General features: G+C 48.6%; 1 protein-coding gene across 1 annotated transcript; it reads right to left on the bottom strand.

Moving 5' to 3' along the window:
• Positions 1-17,064: 17,064 nt before the first annotated feature.
• On the bottom strand, positions 17,065-18,900 carry LOC123041884 (UPF0481 protein At3g47200-like). Its single transcript, XM_044464441.1, has one exon. It carries the CDS (start codon positions 18,698-18,700, stop codon positions 17,168-17,170), a length of 1,533 nt encoding a protein of 510 aa, XP_044320376.1. The 5' UTR covers positions 18,701-18,900; the 3' UTR covers positions 17,065-17,167.
• Between the last annotated feature and the right edge of the window lie 254 nt (positions 18,901-19,154).

Raw genomic sequence — 19,154 nt, 5'->3', positions numbered from 1 at the left:
GACCTGAGGTCCCAACCAGGACGCATGCCGGGTATGGGGCACCTACCAGTCCAGCGCACTCCTCAACCAGGACGCCTGCCGGGTATGAGGCCGCTGCAGCCACCTGCCACCAATCCATCTTCAGAGTTGTACTGTTGCATCTACCGTGCCAGGTCTCTCTGCCATCGACGCCACCACGACGCCAGACAGCGTCGTCCTCCTGCGCGAGTCCATCCTCGCACATCGAACTCCGAATCTGCACTGCGCCACACCCTCGAGATCCGTCGCCATCAATGTGTAGGATGAAGCACCGCTCCACCAAAAAAGCCGTCCGCTGGTCCCGCGAGACCGAGTGCACCTCCAAGAATGCCGCCCCCAAGGGGGTAACGACACATGATTGGCGCCAACATCCGATCAGCCGATCTAGGGTTTCCCCCGGAGGTATTGAGTGGAGCTGGGAGCTTCACCTCGATGATGCCTTCATGAAGAAAATGATGATAAGGGCATCGTCATCACCGGCTCCGGCCATCGACCGAAGACCGGGTTTACATCCGGATCTGTCCCAAGTAATCCACCCGACAACCTGTGCATCGTCTTGACCGCCTTCAAAGTCCCGGACCTAGCCGCCTAGATCTGGCGACCAACCACAACAGCAGTGCCACCGTAGGATCCCTGGCGCACCGGCCACTGCCTGAGTGTGCCACCACTGGAGCCTAGGAGGAGGGCTCCCACCCCGCCTCGCCAAGCCGCGAGAGCCGCCGAGATGGATCCTGTGTGCTCATCACCGTCTCTGATCTGAACCAATCCGTAGATTAGATCGCCGTCACAGATCTGCCTTGGACAGGGACTGCGCCACGCCATGCTACCGCGGGAAGCCCTAGCTTCACCGACTGCCACCATCCAGGGTCGCCGCCCGGGGATCCACACAGAACATTGCCGCTGTCACCGTCCATGTTCCGCCGCCACCAACCGGTAAAGCCGCCGGCCATTGCGACCTCCGCCGCCATGACCATGCAAGCCCACCGACCCCACTCCATGCACAACCAGCCGGCCGACCAACTCCGAGGAAGAAGAAGGCCACCACCACCAAGCCTAGACCCGGCGCCCCAGACATCCTCGTGATGCAGATCAAGTCCAGGAGCAGTGCACCGCTGACGGCGATTGAGATCGTTAGCACAACGAATCAGCCTGACTGAGTCAAGGCCAGATCCGTCGTCGGCACCTATTGAGATCGGTACCTATGTAATCATGTAGACATGCATTGCTTAAATCTTTTAAGTAATAAAGCGCCCCTTTTCAAGAAAAATAATATAGACATGCATTCCGTTCGTAAAATTTCACATCCATGATCGATTTAGCTAGGAACGAAGTCCCACTAGGAAGACTGTAAGAAAGAGTTTATTTTTAGTGTTTGAACATCAACTAGTATTACATATGTTCCTCATAGGAATCCCAATTCTCAATCCAAAATAACAATGCAACATGTATTGTGTAAACTCAGTAAGTCACTACATGGCTTACAAAAGTCAAAACAAATTTGGTACAATCGTCTAAGTGAGTTCCTTATACAGAAGAATTAGTCCAATGCTGATGATTGCTCATATGTGTTAATCAAGAAATCCTCATTGCGACACCACATTACATCACTATATGTTGATGGTTATAACATTATTGGCAACACACAAGATATTGATGAAGCACATAATCATCTATGGAAGGATTTTGAGATGAAAGATGTAAGTAATTTTTGTTTTCTTTAGCTACAATTCGAGCGCCTTCACTCATGTATTATGGCACATCGTGTTGTCTATATCCAAAATATATTGCAGGAATTCATTATGGACAAGTCTTATCCATCTATAACTTTCATGGTTGTTCAATCTCTAGACGTAGAGAAAGATCCATTTAGACCATCAAAGAATGAATTTAAGATATTATGACCCAAGGTTCAATATTCTAGTACCATTAGATCCACCAAAAATAATTGGTTGGGAATCAAGAATATCTTTTGATATCTTCAAGGCATCAAACATATTGTCCTAGTTTTTCAGTTTTAGAGAAATCTAGACACCAATACCTTCAGATACATCAATCAGATCTCCACATGTCAGATCATGACATGCTCTGTGTTCTGTTTGGTGTGATATCCATCCTATGAGCGTCTTCAAAACAGACCTTTGTGGCTACATCCACCAATCATTTGAAGTACGAGCCATCACTTGTATTCTTGTAGTTTCACAGAATGATGAACCACATACAACGATCATGTGGAATTGGTTACATTGAACCATCAACTCTTATCTCAAAGATATTGTTGCTTGTGTTGCTCGTATGAAAATATGTTACTTAATATGCAATATCAGTATATTGGCCATCCCGCAAAGTCAAATCATGCGACAACCTCGCTGATTTGTTCACAAAGTCTATAAACTTCAACATTCCAGAAACATGTACATGGAATTGGTATTGCGACGGCTTCGACATTTGCAAGAATTAGGGGGGGGTGTCTCTTCCTGAATTATAAGCTATTCAAACATTATATTACACTCCTTTTCTCACTACTAGAAATACCACTACTAATGGCGCACCTAATATGGACATTAATGGCGCATCACTGGTGCGCCACTGACAGCACGCCATTAGTAATTTTTACTAATGGCGCACCAGCTGGTGCGCCATTAGTATCTGGTATACTAATGGCGCACCACCTGGTGCGCCATTAGTATATGCGAGGGTGCGCCATTAGTATGCCTCCCAGTTGGCATGTACACCCAGGTGCTTTGGCATACTAATGGCGCACCACCTCTGGATGCGCCATTAGTAACCGCAGCATACTAATGGCGCACTACCCGGTGATGCGCCATTAGTATGCACTGTCATACTAATGGCGCACTGTCGTGTGATGCGCCATTAGTATGAATATTAGGTTTTTTTTATTTTTTTATTTTCTGTTTTTTGCACAGGTTACAAAATGTATAATTTGACAAAATATAGACAGCACACATCAACAATAGATTCATCAAATACAATAAAAGATTAGTCTTTGAATACAATTCATCATATTAGTCTCCGAATACAATTCATCATATTAGTCTTCGAATTAAAAAGACCGAACAAAGATAGAACATTATATTACAAGTCTCGAGACCGCGAGTAGCGAGTTTGTCTTCGCATTACAAGTCGATATCGATCATCTAAACTACCATCACATAGAAGAGAGCTGCGGTCATCACGATGAGCATCATCACGATGAAACTCGTCTTCATCCGGTTCCTCCAATGCTCCCTCCCCTCTCCCGCTAGATAGCGGGCGTATCTAGATTCGGCCTCGGCCCTAGTGGTGTACCCTTTGTAACTGTTACCGCTGAATCGATGAACCTGTCTCCGACACTCCTCCCAGTCATCGTAGACTCCGGGAACCTTACCCTTGTACACGACATACGTCGGCATCACTATGCACTAGCCAAACGAAACGTTAGTACCAATTCACAGACAATACATAAGAAATATATAATTATGCAACAGAACGATCGGAAGAGAAAAGCAAGACATTAATAGCATCGATTACATCTAAGTTGAACGACTCTCAAAACCAAAGAGACATACTACAAGTTCATTAAAGTTTAATTACAACATGAGCCAATCGATGTTTCAGAACTAGACAACTCGACTCAAGGGACCGGAGCGTGGATGAAGCCGCCGTCTATCGTGGGAGTCATGAAAGAACGGGCGTTGTCATCCTGCATTTGTAGCATTGTGTCGATGTCACTGTTGGACGGTTGATTTCTGAGGTAGAACTGCCCCGAGGTACGAAGGACATCTTGATGGATGATTTCCGCAAACTCCGACTGGATGCGAAAGAATTCTTGTCGGAGGTCCGCGTCCTAGATTGCCGACACGCTCGCGGCCCAATCTTGGAGTTTACTCGGTAGCAGAAGTTGATGATGGTCCCGTACGATCGCCCGCATGTGATGGATGGCGTAGTAGGCACCCTTCTGACCGCCAGGCGGCTGCTTGACGCAGCAGAACGTCGTATTGTGGGAGAACACGTGCTTGCCGTACTTACGAATAGGCCTGGTGAAGGTGCCTCCAGATTGGGCGTAGCCGGGGAGAACATCATCAAGAACCTTCTTGACATTTGTGTAGTCTACGTTCGACTGACGGTCCGGGTCGAAATACGTGGCCATGGAATATTTGGGGCTTAGGAGGATGAGCGTGCAACGCGTGTCACTGCAGAAAACACGGAATGTTAAAAGAAAAACGATCGAAAAGTAAGAATTCATATGTTACGGGCTGGTTGAGGGGAGGACTTACTCGGGAAAGTAAGGCACGAGGAAGTTATCCTTATCTTGGTTTGCCAGAATGACGCCTTCGAGGTAAGAACTCGCGACTTGCCGGTCCCCAGCGCTGCCCAAGATCTTGGCACGCATGTAGAAGAGGTCGACTATCACGATGTCCGGGGTCTTGTCGCGAATGATCCGCATCTCCATACTCAGCGAAAATAGCCGAACGAAGGTGTAGTGCAGCGGATGAAGGTTAAACATAGCAAAGATGTCATCAAACCGCAGGATGATCGTACCCCGGATGTCGCCATCCACAAAGCCCTTGCCCTCTGGCACCTTGGCCACGAAAACCGGGTATGCTACATCCTTCTCTCTGAGACGCCGCTTCTCCAAAGAAAGAACACTGTCGTGCAGACTCCGCATAGCACCAGTTGCAGCATTGAGCATATTTGGTGGTAGCATCGCCCTACCCGCCACATGCACCCTCCTCGAGATATCCTGCGGTGAAGGTGGCCCATCCTGAGCACGGATCGTACTCGGTGCCGGCTGGCTCGCACCCTTCTTAGTCTTTCTTTTGCGTGCCTTCTTCTTCTCCTGTAATGGGACCGAGTTCTGCTCACAGACCGCCTTCTTGAGTGTGTTGGGGCTGATAATATTTCGCACCTCGCCTATCTGAGGCTCGGTGAAGTCGGCAGCTGGAGGCGTCTCCTGAGAGCTGAACGCCAGACGGCGCCTGTTGCAACTTGGCTTCTCCGCGGTACGAGCTAGATCGCACACGTCTTTTGTTGGGTTTGGTTCTTGAGAAGGAGGCCCCATGAAGTCGCCATCGTACCCATGCTCGGCAAAGTACTGATCGACGTTGCCAAATGTATCATCGTCGTCGTCGTCGTCGTTCTGATCCTGTGCCATATGCATGTTTGGATCCAGTGGCATAGGGATGTCCGGCACCGTTACGGCGGTCTTGCCATGGGGCCGACTTGGCGCCGGCACGACTGGCGGTGTTGTCTTTGGGGTGGTGTCCCCCGCCCCCAAACGAATCTGGCTCTTCGGCCAAAGGAGGGGCCAGCTCAGGCAGGCGCTGAGGGTCATCACGTCATCATCGTCGGCCCCGACGGGTCGAATCGAAGGTAACAAGTCGTCGCAGCCTGGCAGCACCCGAACCAGTTGAACCCTAAACAAGTTGGGTGGCATCTGGGTACCGTGGAACAAGGGGTTGCCCGGTTGAACGATTTTGCCCTTGGCGACATCGACCAACTCGTTGTTCACGAAGTGGAGGAGAGTGCACGGAACGTCGGCGGCGCCCTGCGAAAACATGTAGGGCGTCAGGGATGCCCAGTCAAAGGCAAGGAGATGAAGTCCTCGGCTGAGAGAGGCTTAATTAGTTACCGTGATGATGGTGTCGAGCTTGGCTAATGTCGAGGCACCGCCAACGGCGGGCGTGCAGTTGACGGAGCGGCCGCTTGCTGAAGAGGTGCCGGCCGGCGTACACCCGGGTGCATTAAGCTCCCGTGCCGGCGTCGGAGACACCAATGCCGCCTCCGCCGGAGGCACCAATGGCCCCGCCATCGCATTATGCGAGTTGCTGGCCGTGAAGCTAGGAATCGGGGGCGGCCCCTGTTGGCCGCCCGCAATCCACGCACTCAACCCCGAGATCAAGGTAGGCACAAGGGCGGTGATCGTCGCTCCGAGTCGTTGTTCCACTTGCTCTTGGACAATCTCCGGAATCCGCGCCACCTGTGCCTTGAGTTCTTGAACCTCTCGCGCCTGGCTTTCCGAGCTGGTCTTTTTCTCCTTCCGCACACCAGCGGTATAGTATGACCCCCATTTTGTCGACAAGCCTTTGCCGGCCACACGACCAGCTGACGTCGGCTTACTGAGCTTATCCTTGTTCTTCATTATATTCAACCCCCTATTTAGAGTGGTGTCCCAAGGGTTGCTCTGAGTCGACCCCGCGCTACTGCTTTCAGTCGCCTGCGGAAGGAATGTGAACCATTTAGAAATTCGGCTTCATTAATTAGAATGCAACCATATGGAGCTAATTACGCGGGGGTGTATTCCTTACCAGAACAAGCTCAAGCTGCCTGGTCTTCGGATCCGTGGTAAGCTCCTTTGTTTTCGGGTCCTTCTTGTACCGGGCCCTGAAAAAGTTCCTGGTCTGCTTGTCACCGTATTTATCGAAGAGGGGCGGTAGGCCTTGCTCGGCACGGTCTGCCTCCTCCTTGTCCCATATAGGCTCCGCCACTCTGTAACCGCCGGGACCGAGTGTGTGTTCCCCTATGTTCAGCTCCCGCATTTGTTTCCCCCACTCACTTGATTGGGAACTTGCGGTGCTCGAGCAATTGATCTTGAAGTCGTTGTAGTCATCTTCGGTGATCGAAGGATTTTTCTCCTTGATCTTCTCATAACTCTCACCTTTCTCGATCATTCTCTTCACATTGCTTTTCCAAGTAGACAGGGCCTTGCTCATCTTCGTGAGGGCAGCATTGTTCACTTTATTCCCTTTGAGGCTTGTGTTTTCGAATTCAGCGGGGAACTTGTATCATTCGTGCAGCTTCGTGAAGAGGAGGTGGCGCAAATTCCCCCGGTCAGGATGCCTCAGGTTCTTGGTGTTGATCGAGACGGTGCTCCGGACAATGCACCCGAGCTGAAGCGAGTACCCCTTGACTATTCGTTCGGGCGCCGTTGGATTCCCGTTGGAGTCCACTTCAGTAACTTCCTCCTTGAGGGTGCGGAGCACGATCGGGCGCCGGTCCTTCCGTTGCCTCTTCGGCTGGCTGCTATCTGTGCGTGTGCCGCCATCATCAGTGGTGGCATCCTCGGCGGCACCATCAGTGGTGGCATCAGTGTGGTCATCCTCGGCGGCACCATCCGTGGTCTCAGGATCGGTGGGGAAGGCGGCGGCCTCATACAAGTGAGGTTGTTCCTCCATCTCCTGGGACAGCTCCCAGAATGCCTTGCCGCCCGAACCCCCGGCCTCATCGTTGTGGGCCATGTTTCTCTCTAAATAGAAACAAAGTTTGGTCAAAAAGTTGGTTATTGTCAAGGAACAAGATCATGGTCTCATTATTTAGAGTTTGTCGACACCGAGGCATCCTAAAATCTAAGCTTTTATCATTGAGGGGTTTTCGACGCCAAGGCACCCTAAAAGCCTAACTTTTCATCATTTCGGTTTTTATCGACACCGAGGCACCCTAAAAGCCATGCATTAGTCACAAGTACGCCGGGGCACTTGATCCTACTTAATTAACTACTAAGATACCCCGGCCCATGCATTAGTCACAAGTACCCCATATGTCCTATTTTTAGCAAAGTCATGCTAAAATTCACGGAAAATTTCAGCATGACCTTTGCTAAAAATAGGACATATGGAGTACCCGAATTTGCTGGAACGGAAGTTAATCGACATTCCAGCAAACTCAAGGGCCTCTCGGGTGGACAAGGCAAAAAAGGCCTCCATCACAACATGGAAAATACATTGGCATGTGGACTGGAATGTGGCTTCATTTAACAACAACAGTTTCACACAGAAAACAGAGCTGAATTCATTGAGATATTTGCATTGCTAGCTACATTTCAGTGCCAAATTTCACCAATTTAAGCAAAACTACCGTTTAGCTAGCTACAGTTCAGTGCCATATTTCACTGGATTAAAATAAGCACATACACATAACTGACAGCACACATACACATCACTGATTTAACGAAATTTGCACACAACTCAGTAGCACTTCATCATCATATAAAGTATATTAGCAGCAGTACAAATAAAGAGACATGATCAAAGTACTTCATAATAAACCCAAGCAACTTCATAATAAATCAATGTCCTCAGCTGTAAACTGAACTATTGTCAGGTCATGTTGTCAGGTCATGTTGAAAGTAAAATAGGACCTTGCTGTGTTTGGGACCAAATTGTTATTTGGCTATTCTAGCTGGCTTTTTTAGCGAATTGTAACTTGTGTGAAGCTGAAACAAAGTTAACTTACATGCTCCTATATGCTCAGCTGAATTATTATAACATGTCTATCCAGTTTGTAGTTATTCTTATAGGCGATCCGTAGTTAGCATAGCTATTGTGCATCAAGATTCGTTTTTAGTCCTAAGAAAACACAAGGTTGTCAGGGACGGTTTTTCTTTGACTGGGGTTGTTGTCGACCTGAATTAAAGATGCAGTGTTTGGCAGATCCAGTCTGCAAACTTTGTCCTACTTACTGGATCAACAATGTTCTTAATTCCATTACCTAGTGTACATACCAACAGCCATAAACAAAAGAGCAACTAATGACTGAGCCAACCAAGAGCCACAGACGAAACCAGCACATGCTTGCACATGCACTGAAGCTACAACTCTTATCAAGGTAAAAATAAAAGAGAAAATTGCTTATTCTCTCACAGATGTTGGTTTGCCGATCTGCATCAGTAAATGCGTTCTTTTTCATCCGAGGCAAATAAGCAAAAGATTGTACTAGACAGCTAATCGACAGTGTTCTTAATTCCACTAGCATATGTGTAGTTCTAAGTTCATGCACTAATAGTTTGCCTGCAGAGAGCTTCCTAACCAGGTTCGGTGTGTTTTACTATTTGATCCGTTAGGTAGCTATTATGCATCAAGATTCGTCTGAAATCCTAAGAAAACACAATAAGGTTTTCTTTGGCTGGGGTTGTTGCCGATCTGAATTAAGGATGGAGTGTTTGGCAGATCCAGTCTGCAAAATTTATCTTACTTACTAGGACAGCTGACCAATATTGTTCTTAACTCCACTTCCTACTGTACACAGTAGCAGCCATGAAGTGCATCAGTAGCAACGAGCACAGGCGCAACACAGGATAGAGCGCAGCCATGAAGTCAAGTTAACAATATCTGCCAAAACCTAATACAAATGAATCATATGAATAAAAATGATTGATGCAGAATCCAAAATGGCAACTGGCATACATCGCTGGAACCAATTGTGCATATATGGTAATTATGAGTTTTACTTTGTAGATAATTAGATACTGAATTAGAGTTGCGTTTATCTCCAAATACAGCAGCTATATTCATTAAGTTTCCATCTATCTAATGGGGGCTCTTCCTCTTGTTCTCATTATTTCTCATTCTTGTACACTATTCTTCCCTTTTTTGTTTGAAGAAAAGAGATCCCTACATACTCATGACAATGAAACTTATCACAGAACATGATCATTAGCAGTTACATTGGACGAACTCTTGCCCCTCTAGGTTCCATCTTTTCGAAAATAGAACAACACAAAATGCACCAACCTGTGGTGACAAGCCAAGGTTCAGAGCAATATATGTTCATGATAATTTCAGCTGTCTATAGAGATGGTTTGGGAATTTCAACTAGGTTGCTATATTTGACCAATTGTCTGACTGCCAACAAACATGAAAAACCAACAACATAGATCCGAGGTGGGGCAAAATGGCAACTGGTGGTGGTGGTGCTGGTGACAAGAAGAAATAGAGATGGGGGCTCACGGGGGATGCGAGGGGGATAGGGGGAGAGGAGGAGGGGGAGCTCACGGGGGCGACGAGGTCCGGGTGGTGGTGTGGGTGCTCCGGCGACGGTGGTGTGGACGGGGCGGCGTCCGGGCCACCGGCGACGAGGGCGGCGGGGCGATGGCGAGTCGGCCTGGCCACCGGAGTCGGCCGGGCGAGGTCAACGGCGAGCGCCCCCTCTTCCTCCTCCTTCTCCGTGGGGAAAGCGGCGGGGCGGCGGCGTCGGGAGAGGAGAGGGCGGCGTCGTGGCGTCTCACGGTGTCGGGGCGGCGTCGCGGCGTCGGGGCGGCGTCGAGGCGGCGGGGCAGCGGCGTCGGGAGAGGAGAGGAGAGGGGAAGGGGATCGAGGGCGAGGGCGAGAAGGGGATCGAGGGCCGGGGAGGAAAAATATGGATGGGGGCACAATACTAATGGCGCACCACCCCCCGGTGCGCCATAAGTATATCCACACTAATGGCGCACCTCACCCTGGTGCGCCATTAGTACTTTTTTTTATTTCTGCTCGAGCCAACAGGTTATCTCCCACCTGACCTGATCCACACCAAGTCCCCTCTACTAGCTCGACTGGTCAGTAGCCAGTTCTCACACCAGGAGGTCCTGGGTTCGAATCCCAGGCTCCACAATTTTTTTTATCATTTAAAAAGCTGTTTGATACTTATTTATGTTTAAATATGTTCAAACTTGTTTAAATAATAACAGTAATATTTTTTATAAGACAGTAGCATTTAAAAAGCTGTTTGATACTTATTTTTTTTATAAGACGGTGCGCGGGGTGCGGGGGGTCGGCGGCGGCGGTTGGGTAGGGGAATCGAGGGTGCGGTGGGTCGGCGGCGGCGGCCGGTGGACTTGGGGGGTGCTCGGCGCCGAGGGGGACCGGATCTGGCGAGGTGGGATAGCGGTCGAGATGGAGGGGGATCGAGGTGGGCTCCACAAATTTTTTTTAGCATTTAAAAAGCTGTTTGATACTTATTTGTGTTTAAATATGTTCAAACTTGTTTAAATAATAACAGTAATATTTTTTTATAAGACAGTAGCATTTAAAAAGCTGTTTGATACTAATTTTTTTATAAGACGGTGCGCGGGGTGCGGGGGGTCGGCGGCGGCGGTTGGGTAGGGGAATCGAGGGTGCGGGGGGTCGGCGGCGGCGGCCGGTGGACTGGGGGGTGCTCGGCGGCGAGGGGGGCCGGATCTGGCAAGGTGGGATAGCGATCGAGATGGAGGGGGATCGAGATCGAGTGTCCATGAAATTTAAAAATATTCATGATAGTTCAAAAAGTACCCATGAAATACAATCGAGAAATGAAGGCTACGATTTAAATACAATCGATCTTAGCTAGCTATCTGTTCACAATCTTCTTGCCCTTCTTTTTCGCAAATGGAGTTCTTCTGTGGAACGGACGTCCTTTAGGTAGGGTGGTCCTGCTTCTTCTTGTGGTGTATGCTGCTACTTCATCATCGTCGTCATGTTCGATCCTCGGGTCGCCGTACTTGTCGAAGTCTTGCTCATTGGCTACTCCATCCATTCCGATGATCTTCCTTTTGCCTCTCCTCACGACAACACGACTGGGCTTTGGCGGGTCGGTAATGAAGAAGCATTGGTCCACTTGGGAAGCCAGTACCCATGGCTCATTTTTCGCGGTGACGTTTGCGCCCGCGGTCTTGGATTTGGCTTCGGGTATAACCATGGTGGTGAAATACCGGTCTTCTTTTATGACGTTCTTGGCCCATCTGACACGGAACATCGGGACCTTCTCTCCAGCGTAGCTCAGCTCCCAGATCTCCTCGATCCTTCCGTAGTATCTGTCCTTGTCGTTACCGGTGTAGGATTCCATCGTTACCCCGGAGTTCTGATAACCATCGCTCTTCATGTCCTTGGCCTCGGTGTAGAATGTGTAGCCGTTGATATCGTACGCCTCATAGGTCATCAGGTTGTGCTCGGCGCCCTGTGACAAGGCGAATATGAGTTGTTCTTCCGCGGAAGAATCCTCATGTAAAGGGTACGACAGAAGCTTATGCTTGAACCAACGCGTGAAACATGAGTTGTGCTCTTTGAGTATATCTCCGTCCGTCCTCTGTTGGCCTCGGTCATTGTACGTCTTTTTAATAAAGGTTTTGTGCTCTACCAACCAAGGATCGACCACGTCTATGTGTTGTAGCGCGACTAGGTTTGCTCTTTCAAAGTCGGCGAGTCGACCCTCGAAGTCGACATGCATTTCGCGGCGACCCTCACGGTGACCCCATCCAGCGAGCCTGCCGAGGTGCCTGTTGACGGGCAGACCAACGGGGTTCTCGATGCCTAGATAATTCGTGCAGTAGGAGATGCACTCTTCGGTCAGAAAGCCCCTGGCTATGCTTCCTTCTGGACGTGACATGTTGCGAACGTATCCTTTGATGACACCATTCATCCTTTCGAACGGCATCATGCTGTGCAGGAACGTCGGCCCGAGTTGGATGATATCCTCCACTATATGGACCAGCAGATGCACCATAACGTCGAAGAATGCGGGCGGGAAGTACATCTCAAGCTCGCATAGTATCACCACGATCTCTTCCTGTAGCCTTCTGAGTTGCCTCACGCCAATCGACTTCCGAGAGATGACGTCGAAGAAGTTGCATAGGCCAAATAGCGTTTCACGGACGTGCGCGTCCATGATCCCACGGATTGCAACTGGAAGTATCTGCGTCATCAGCACGTGACAGTCGTGAGACTTCATCCCGCTGAACTTCTGCTTCGCTGGGTCTAGGTATCTGCTTATCTTCCCCGCGTAACCGTAAGGAAGTTTTACTCCTAGGAGGCAGGTGAAAAACTGCTCGATCTCCTCCTGACTTAGAGTGAAGCACGCGGGAGGGTAGTCATTTCCGGTCTTCTTGGCCTTTTTGCCTTTGCGACGACTTTCTGTGTCCTGCTTCGCCTCATCATCATCATCATCATCATCATCATCATCATCATCATCATCATCATCATCATCATATATAGCGTGAAGCTCCTGCCTGATGCCCATTGATTTCAAGTCTGCCCTTGCTTTCGGCCCATCTTTGGTCCTCTCTGGCATGTTGAGCAGGGTACCAAGCAGACTCTCGCACACGTTCTTCGTGATATGCATGACATCAAGGCTGTGAGGCACACGGTGGATCTTCCAGTACGGCAAGTCCCAGAAAACAGACCTCGTTTTCCATACCTTCAGCAGCGGCTCTGGCGCCTTTCGCTTCTTTCCCGGCTCTGGCGCCTTTTGCTTCTTTCCCGGCAGTGGGCAGTCTTTCCAATTTTTCAACAGCTTGTCTATTTCCTCGCCGCTCCTCGTACACGGGCGTTTTCGGGGTTCGGTTTCACCATCGAACAGATCCTTGCGTTTCCTCCACGGGTCATCGTCGCGAAGCCACCTTCGATGTCCCATGAACACGGTTTTCGAAGACCCGGGATCTCTATCTAGCTGGCGATACGTTGTGTCATCCATGCACCTTACGCATCCAGAAAATCCGTGGACTACCTGCCCCGCAAGATATCCGTAACCGAGATAGTCGTGCACCGTCGTGAGCAGTGCGGCTCTCATAGGGAAATATTCTTTCTCTGCGGCGTCCCACGTATTGGCTGGCGTTTTCCACAGCGTGTCAAGCTCCTCTTTCAGCAGCCCCAGATACAGATTGATGTCGTTCCCTGGTTGTTTCGGCCCTTCAATTAGCATACTCATGTGAATGTACTTCCTCTTCATGCACAACCAGGGGGGAAGGTTGTACATCCACACAAACACAGGCCAGGTGCTATGTGTGCTTCTCTGGCTGCCAAACGGATTGACTCCATCGGTGCTCGCGCCCAGCACGATGTTCCTTGGATCGTTCCCAAATTCTGGGTATTCGAAGTTCAATGCTTGCCACTGGCTCGCATCCTTAGGGTGACTCAGCATCTTGTCTTTTTTATCTATCTCCGGATCATTTGCGTCATCTTCTCGCTTCTTCTCCTCCCTATCCGCGTGCCAACGTAGGAGCTTTGCTACCTTAGGATCCGCGAAATACCGCTGCAGACGAGGAGTGATCGGAAAGTACCACACCACTTTTCGAGGAGCTTTCTTCCTCTTCTTGTATCGAGTGACACCGCACACCGGACATATTGTAGACTCCGCGTGCTCGTCCCGATAAATGATGCAATTGTTCATGCACACATGGTATTTCACGTGCGGTAAATCCAGAGGACACACGATTTTCTTCGCCTCCTCCAAACTGGTCGGGCACTTGTTCCCCTTGGGAAGACGTTCGTGCCAGAATGACATGTTCTCGTCGAAGCATGCGTCGGTCATTTTGTGTTTTACCTTCATCTCCAGGGCCATGAGCGTTACTTTCAGGCGGGTATCCTCGGGCCTGCATCCTTCATACAATGGAGTAACCGCGTCTAACTCAAGTTGATCCATCTTGGCTTTCTCTCGGGCGGCAGCTCTTGCGTTATCCGTCTGCTTGAGAAGCAGCTCTTGAATATGAGGGTCCTGCACCCAGCCCATCGATGGTCCAGCGTCGTCTGCTCCGCCGGCATCATCATCTTCATGATCATGCCCGTCGCCTGCTCCGGCATCTTCCTCATCATCATGTCCTGCATCTTCTACATGATGACTGTGTACAGCATCACAGTCGTGATCATCTCCTGGGGATTCTTCGTCTTCTCGCCCGCCCGAGCCGCGGTGGTTGTCTTGCTGCCCTTCCTCATTTCTTGCCCGGCCCGCATGGACGACTTCGTAGTCATCTTCATCACCTTGCCACCGATAGCCATCCATGAAACCACGCAACAGCAGGTGGTCCCGCACCTGCCCGGAATCCGGGTCCGCAATAAGGCTCTTCAGCTTGCATCTTCGACACGGACATCTTATCTCCGTCTCGTTCTTTTGAAGCATCTCGGCCTTCGCGGACCTCAAAAACCTATTCACGATGCCTTCGGTCATCGTGCGGACCATGGTCGCCTGCGGGGTAGAGCAAAACGATATTTTAGAACCAAACAAAAATTTGGCATGACCTTCCCTAAAAATAGGACCAAAAAGAATGCTTAATGCCAAAATTCTCGCCGAAACGGAAATGAATCAACATTCCGGCAAAATATTGGCAACTATCGCATATCAAATACCGGTACACCTCCAAACACAAACACATATGCAACACCACAAACATATGCAACACCACGAACATACATAGATCTAGCTAGGCCGTAAAAAGTGCATGTGCACATTGTTGTAAGGAGAACAACCTAAATATAGCTTCCCCCCTTACTTACCTATTAAAACAAGGTAATTTAACCACTTAATTTGAATGAATCTATGGTGGAAATGAGGTGAAAAAGAGGAGGCACCCGAGACAAGGAGGAGGTGGAGAGAATGAAGTGGGGAGAAAGTGAGTGTGTGGGTAGGAGAGGCTGTCCCAAATATCTTGTTGCTGCCCACTTACTAATGGCGCACCTCTTGCATGGTGCGCCATTAGTACTTACAACTACTAATGGCGCACTTGGGCAGGATACGCCATTAGTATGTTTGGATAGGCGCACTAGTTCAAAAAAAAATCCTATACTAATGGCGCACCCACTGCCAGGTGCGCCATTAGTAGTTACAACTACTAATGGCGCACTTGGGCAGGATGCGCCATTAGTATGTTTGGATAGGCGCACTAGTTCAAAAAAAAAGTTTCTATACTAATGGCGCACCTGCTGCCTAGTGCGCCATTAGTAGTTACAACTACTAATGGCGCACTTTGCCGGGATGCGCCATTAGTATGTTTGGACAGGCGCACTAGTTAAAAAAAAATTTGATACTAATGGCGCACCCGTAGCATGGTGCGCCATTAGTTGTTTAAACTCTAATGGCGCATCAGATTGTGGTGCGCCATTAGTATATACTAATGGCGCACCATCTTTCTGGTGCGCCATTAGTGTCAATCCCAGCTATAGCCATTTTCCTAGTAGTGTCTCTTTATGAGTTTAATGTCAGTTCGATCAAGAATTGTAACAAGGTAATATCAGAACAAAAATATATGTCATACATCTTATTTTACCCACTGGGGTTTTTTAGCGGGTGTATACAAGTCATATTAATTGTTCTCTAAACTTACCAATGAGTTTTACCCTTTTGAGGTTTTCTCATATAAGTTATCAAAATATAATTACCATCACATGTCTTACTCTCCTTGTATTTTTTCACTGGGTTTTACCGAAGTTTTCAATGGCATATCGGATCACACTCTTTTCCTTTATGAGTTTGTTCTCGAAGTTTCTCATAAAAGGTTTAATTGAGGGGATATATGCGACACTTTTAATTTTCCCCACTGGTATTTTTAAGGAAAGTATATTCAAAGAATATTTATTGTTCTCTAAATTCATCAGTGCGTTTTCTCCTTCTTTAAAGGTTTTTCTCATATGAGTTGTCAAACAGACAATAATCATTATATGTTGCATCATTTCTTACTTATTGTTTTCCCACTGAGTTTAGAAGAGTTTTAGCAATATATCTGCACTATTTTTCTCAGATTTTTTCATAGGGTTTTTGGGGAGACTCAATATTATACAAATGATTTCTCAAGATGGAAGATGAATATACAAGAAGCCTTCAATGATGAATCATTCAAGAAGCAGTGTTGTAGGAGGAGTATTAGGAATTAATTAGTACATTCTAATTAACAAACCATCATTAGCAAAGGGTGTGTGCAAGCCCCTTCTCTCTATGTCCAAAAGGGACCTGCTACAGAGGGATGCCTCCAAATAGGCACCACTTCTTCCAATCTTCTTCATATATATATATACACACACACACTTTTGAGAATCAAAATAAAAAACGGGACTGATCGTCCATTCACTTCATTTCAGTATGATTTCACTCTAACAATGACCTCACCTATGCTTGGGCGCCCCTGATGTATTGCACGTTGGCACATGGTAGGTGGTAGTGCCAGCTACGTGCCTCTCACCCATCATGAGGCAGTTACGACTAACCATATACAGTACTATATACTCCTTCCGTTCCTAAATATAAGTCTTTAGAGAGATTCCACTATGAACCACATACGGATGTATGTGGATGCATTTTAGAGTGTAGGTTCACTCATTTTGTTCCGTATGTAGTCCATAGTGAAATCTCTACAAAGATTTATATTTAGGAACGGAGGGAGTATATCCTACCACCAAGTTGCTGCGGTTCAATTAAGATTGGTATAGGGGACGTCAAGAAAAGAAAAAGGCTGGTAGAGAGCTTCAACAGAGAACACTAGATCTACACAAACTCACTGAGCTTAGCTAGTGAAATGCAATAACAAGAATTTTAAGTAGCAAATGGGACTAGCTCAATCATATACAGGGAAGTGATTAATTGTAGTGAAAGGGAACACCAAGATATTACAACACAAGCAACGCTGGTAATGGCAAAATAGGAGGTGCAGCTAGCTAGCTTACTGGAAAGACTTGAGCGTCCCCAGGAAACCTGCAAGTCCAGCAATGGCGGACACCGTGGCGATGATGGCCGTGCGGTTCCTGTAACAGAACCTGTACACCTTGATCCGCAACCGCCTATGGGACCTGTAGTTTTCAATAGCTACAATGATGTTGTCATAGCAATTCCCGGGGCGCAGGTACTTCTCGAGCCCGGTGAACAGCTTGAGTGCATCTTCGTTGGTGAGCCCTCCTCCTCCTTGCAGTATAAGCTTATTTCGTAGCTCCTGCACATCAGTATCATTGTCCGTGACCATCCCTAGAAGGCTGAGGTAGGAGCAGACAGTAGACCGTGTATCATGAGCTACACGGAAATCTGGGGTGATGCACAGTTCCAAAGCTGCCATGTTGACGAGGAACCGTGCGTTGGCATCGTCGAGGGACACCGGAGGCAAGAAGAGCTTGCCGGTGAACCACTCTTTGGTGATGCGCATCTTCTTTAGCTCTGCTGTAGCATCGTCAGCTCTGAGCTTGATGCCCATCTCCGCAAGCTCGATGACGCTGACAGACATTGATAGTTTCTTGACCTTTTCAGATAGGGTGATCTCAGGCACTGGGGTACGACGACTAGTACTACCAGTGTCGTCGGTGCTTCCTACAATATAGAATCGTAGGTAGCCAAGGAGATGCGGCGGTACGTAGCTATCGTCCAATTTAGGAGCATCGAATTTAAGATGCCGCCGCGCTTGCAGAGAATGTTTCACGCGTCCAAGGACCGTTTCCATGTCCAGGCCAGGCGGGGGCATGAAGTCTTTGAGCTTTTGAACCACCACCCAGGGGAGTTGGTTCTCAAGCAGCACAATGTCACTGAAGATGCGGCGGTCGATGGAGCTGAAAGCATTGTACAGCCACGGATCCACCTCAGCTGTCGGCTTCTCTTCGTCGCCGTTTTCTCTGCACAAAAATAGCATATACTGCAGCAGGAAGCAGCCATCATAGAACATCATAGGCTTGAAGTCCTTGTCGCCGACGCCGAGCTCCCTCAGCTTGTCCGCGTCGTAGTAGCTGCGGGCTTGGCCCGCCACCGTGAAGACCGCCCCATACACCTCCTCAACGGAACGGCGCGATTCCTTGATGAAGTGGCAGGCGGCCGCGTACTTGGTGCTCTCCATCTGCCGGATGGCTTCGGTCGAGCCGTGGTGGTACGGACCAATGGATACCACCTTGGGTTTGGAGTACTTGGAGAGTTCTTCCATGCTTGGAGGGAACAGGTGCATCTTCGTTTCCATCTGCTGAAGGTTATCCTCAAATGCTAGAGCTGCTTTCTCGAACACTTCAATCGGATTGCTCCACTCGTGCTGGTACTCAGGACTCTCCTCGACCAGCTTCAGCTCCTGCTGTCCACTGGAGCTGACGACAAGATCAGTGTTGCTAGCAGGAGCAGCAACTGTCATCTGCAAAGGGAGGGCAGGAACCCACACATTTGGTTCCATGGTTGCCCTCCCGTCCCAGAAATCAGCCACGGCCAGCTGATACTCGTAAGGTGCCTGCATGTTAACAAACCAAGACAACTACTAGATAGATGCTATTGCTAAGTTGCCAACAACAAAAATTACACTGCTGGTTTCAAAGGAGAAACATGCATGTACAAATGTCCTAGCAGAGACTGAAAAGAGAAAAACAGGAGTTGAGAACCGAAGCTACATCGGTTATCCTCTCCGAAGATGTCACTCCCCTTTATAGGCCAGCCGGCCACACGTAGTTCTCTCTGTGTTTTATTTTGCTTATTCATTCAAGATTAACGCAACCGTATATAAATGGAAAGGAAGAGGGAATGATGGCCGGGCCAGACGCCATTGCTAGAGACATGTTCGATCGGGACAAAACACACAGCCGGCATTCACATGCATGCCTCATCAACCAGGTAACCATAACATGCATCCGTGCCTGCATAACAGAGGTACCTTTTCAACTTCTTCAACGTGCAACACAGCCTGGAGGAACCTT

This window comes from Triticum aestivum, chromosome 2B (genome assembly GCF_018294505.1).
Source record: "Triticum aestivum cultivar Chinese Spring chromosome 2B, IWGSC CS RefSeq v2.1, whole genome shotgun sequence".
In the NCBI taxonomy this organism is placed as follows: domain Eukaryota; kingdom Viridiplantae; phylum Streptophyta; class Magnoliopsida; order Poales; family Poaceae; genus Triticum; species Triticum aestivum.
Note: the sequence above shows the minus strand (reverse complement) of the source record. Positions and strands in the feature narration are given on the sequence as shown.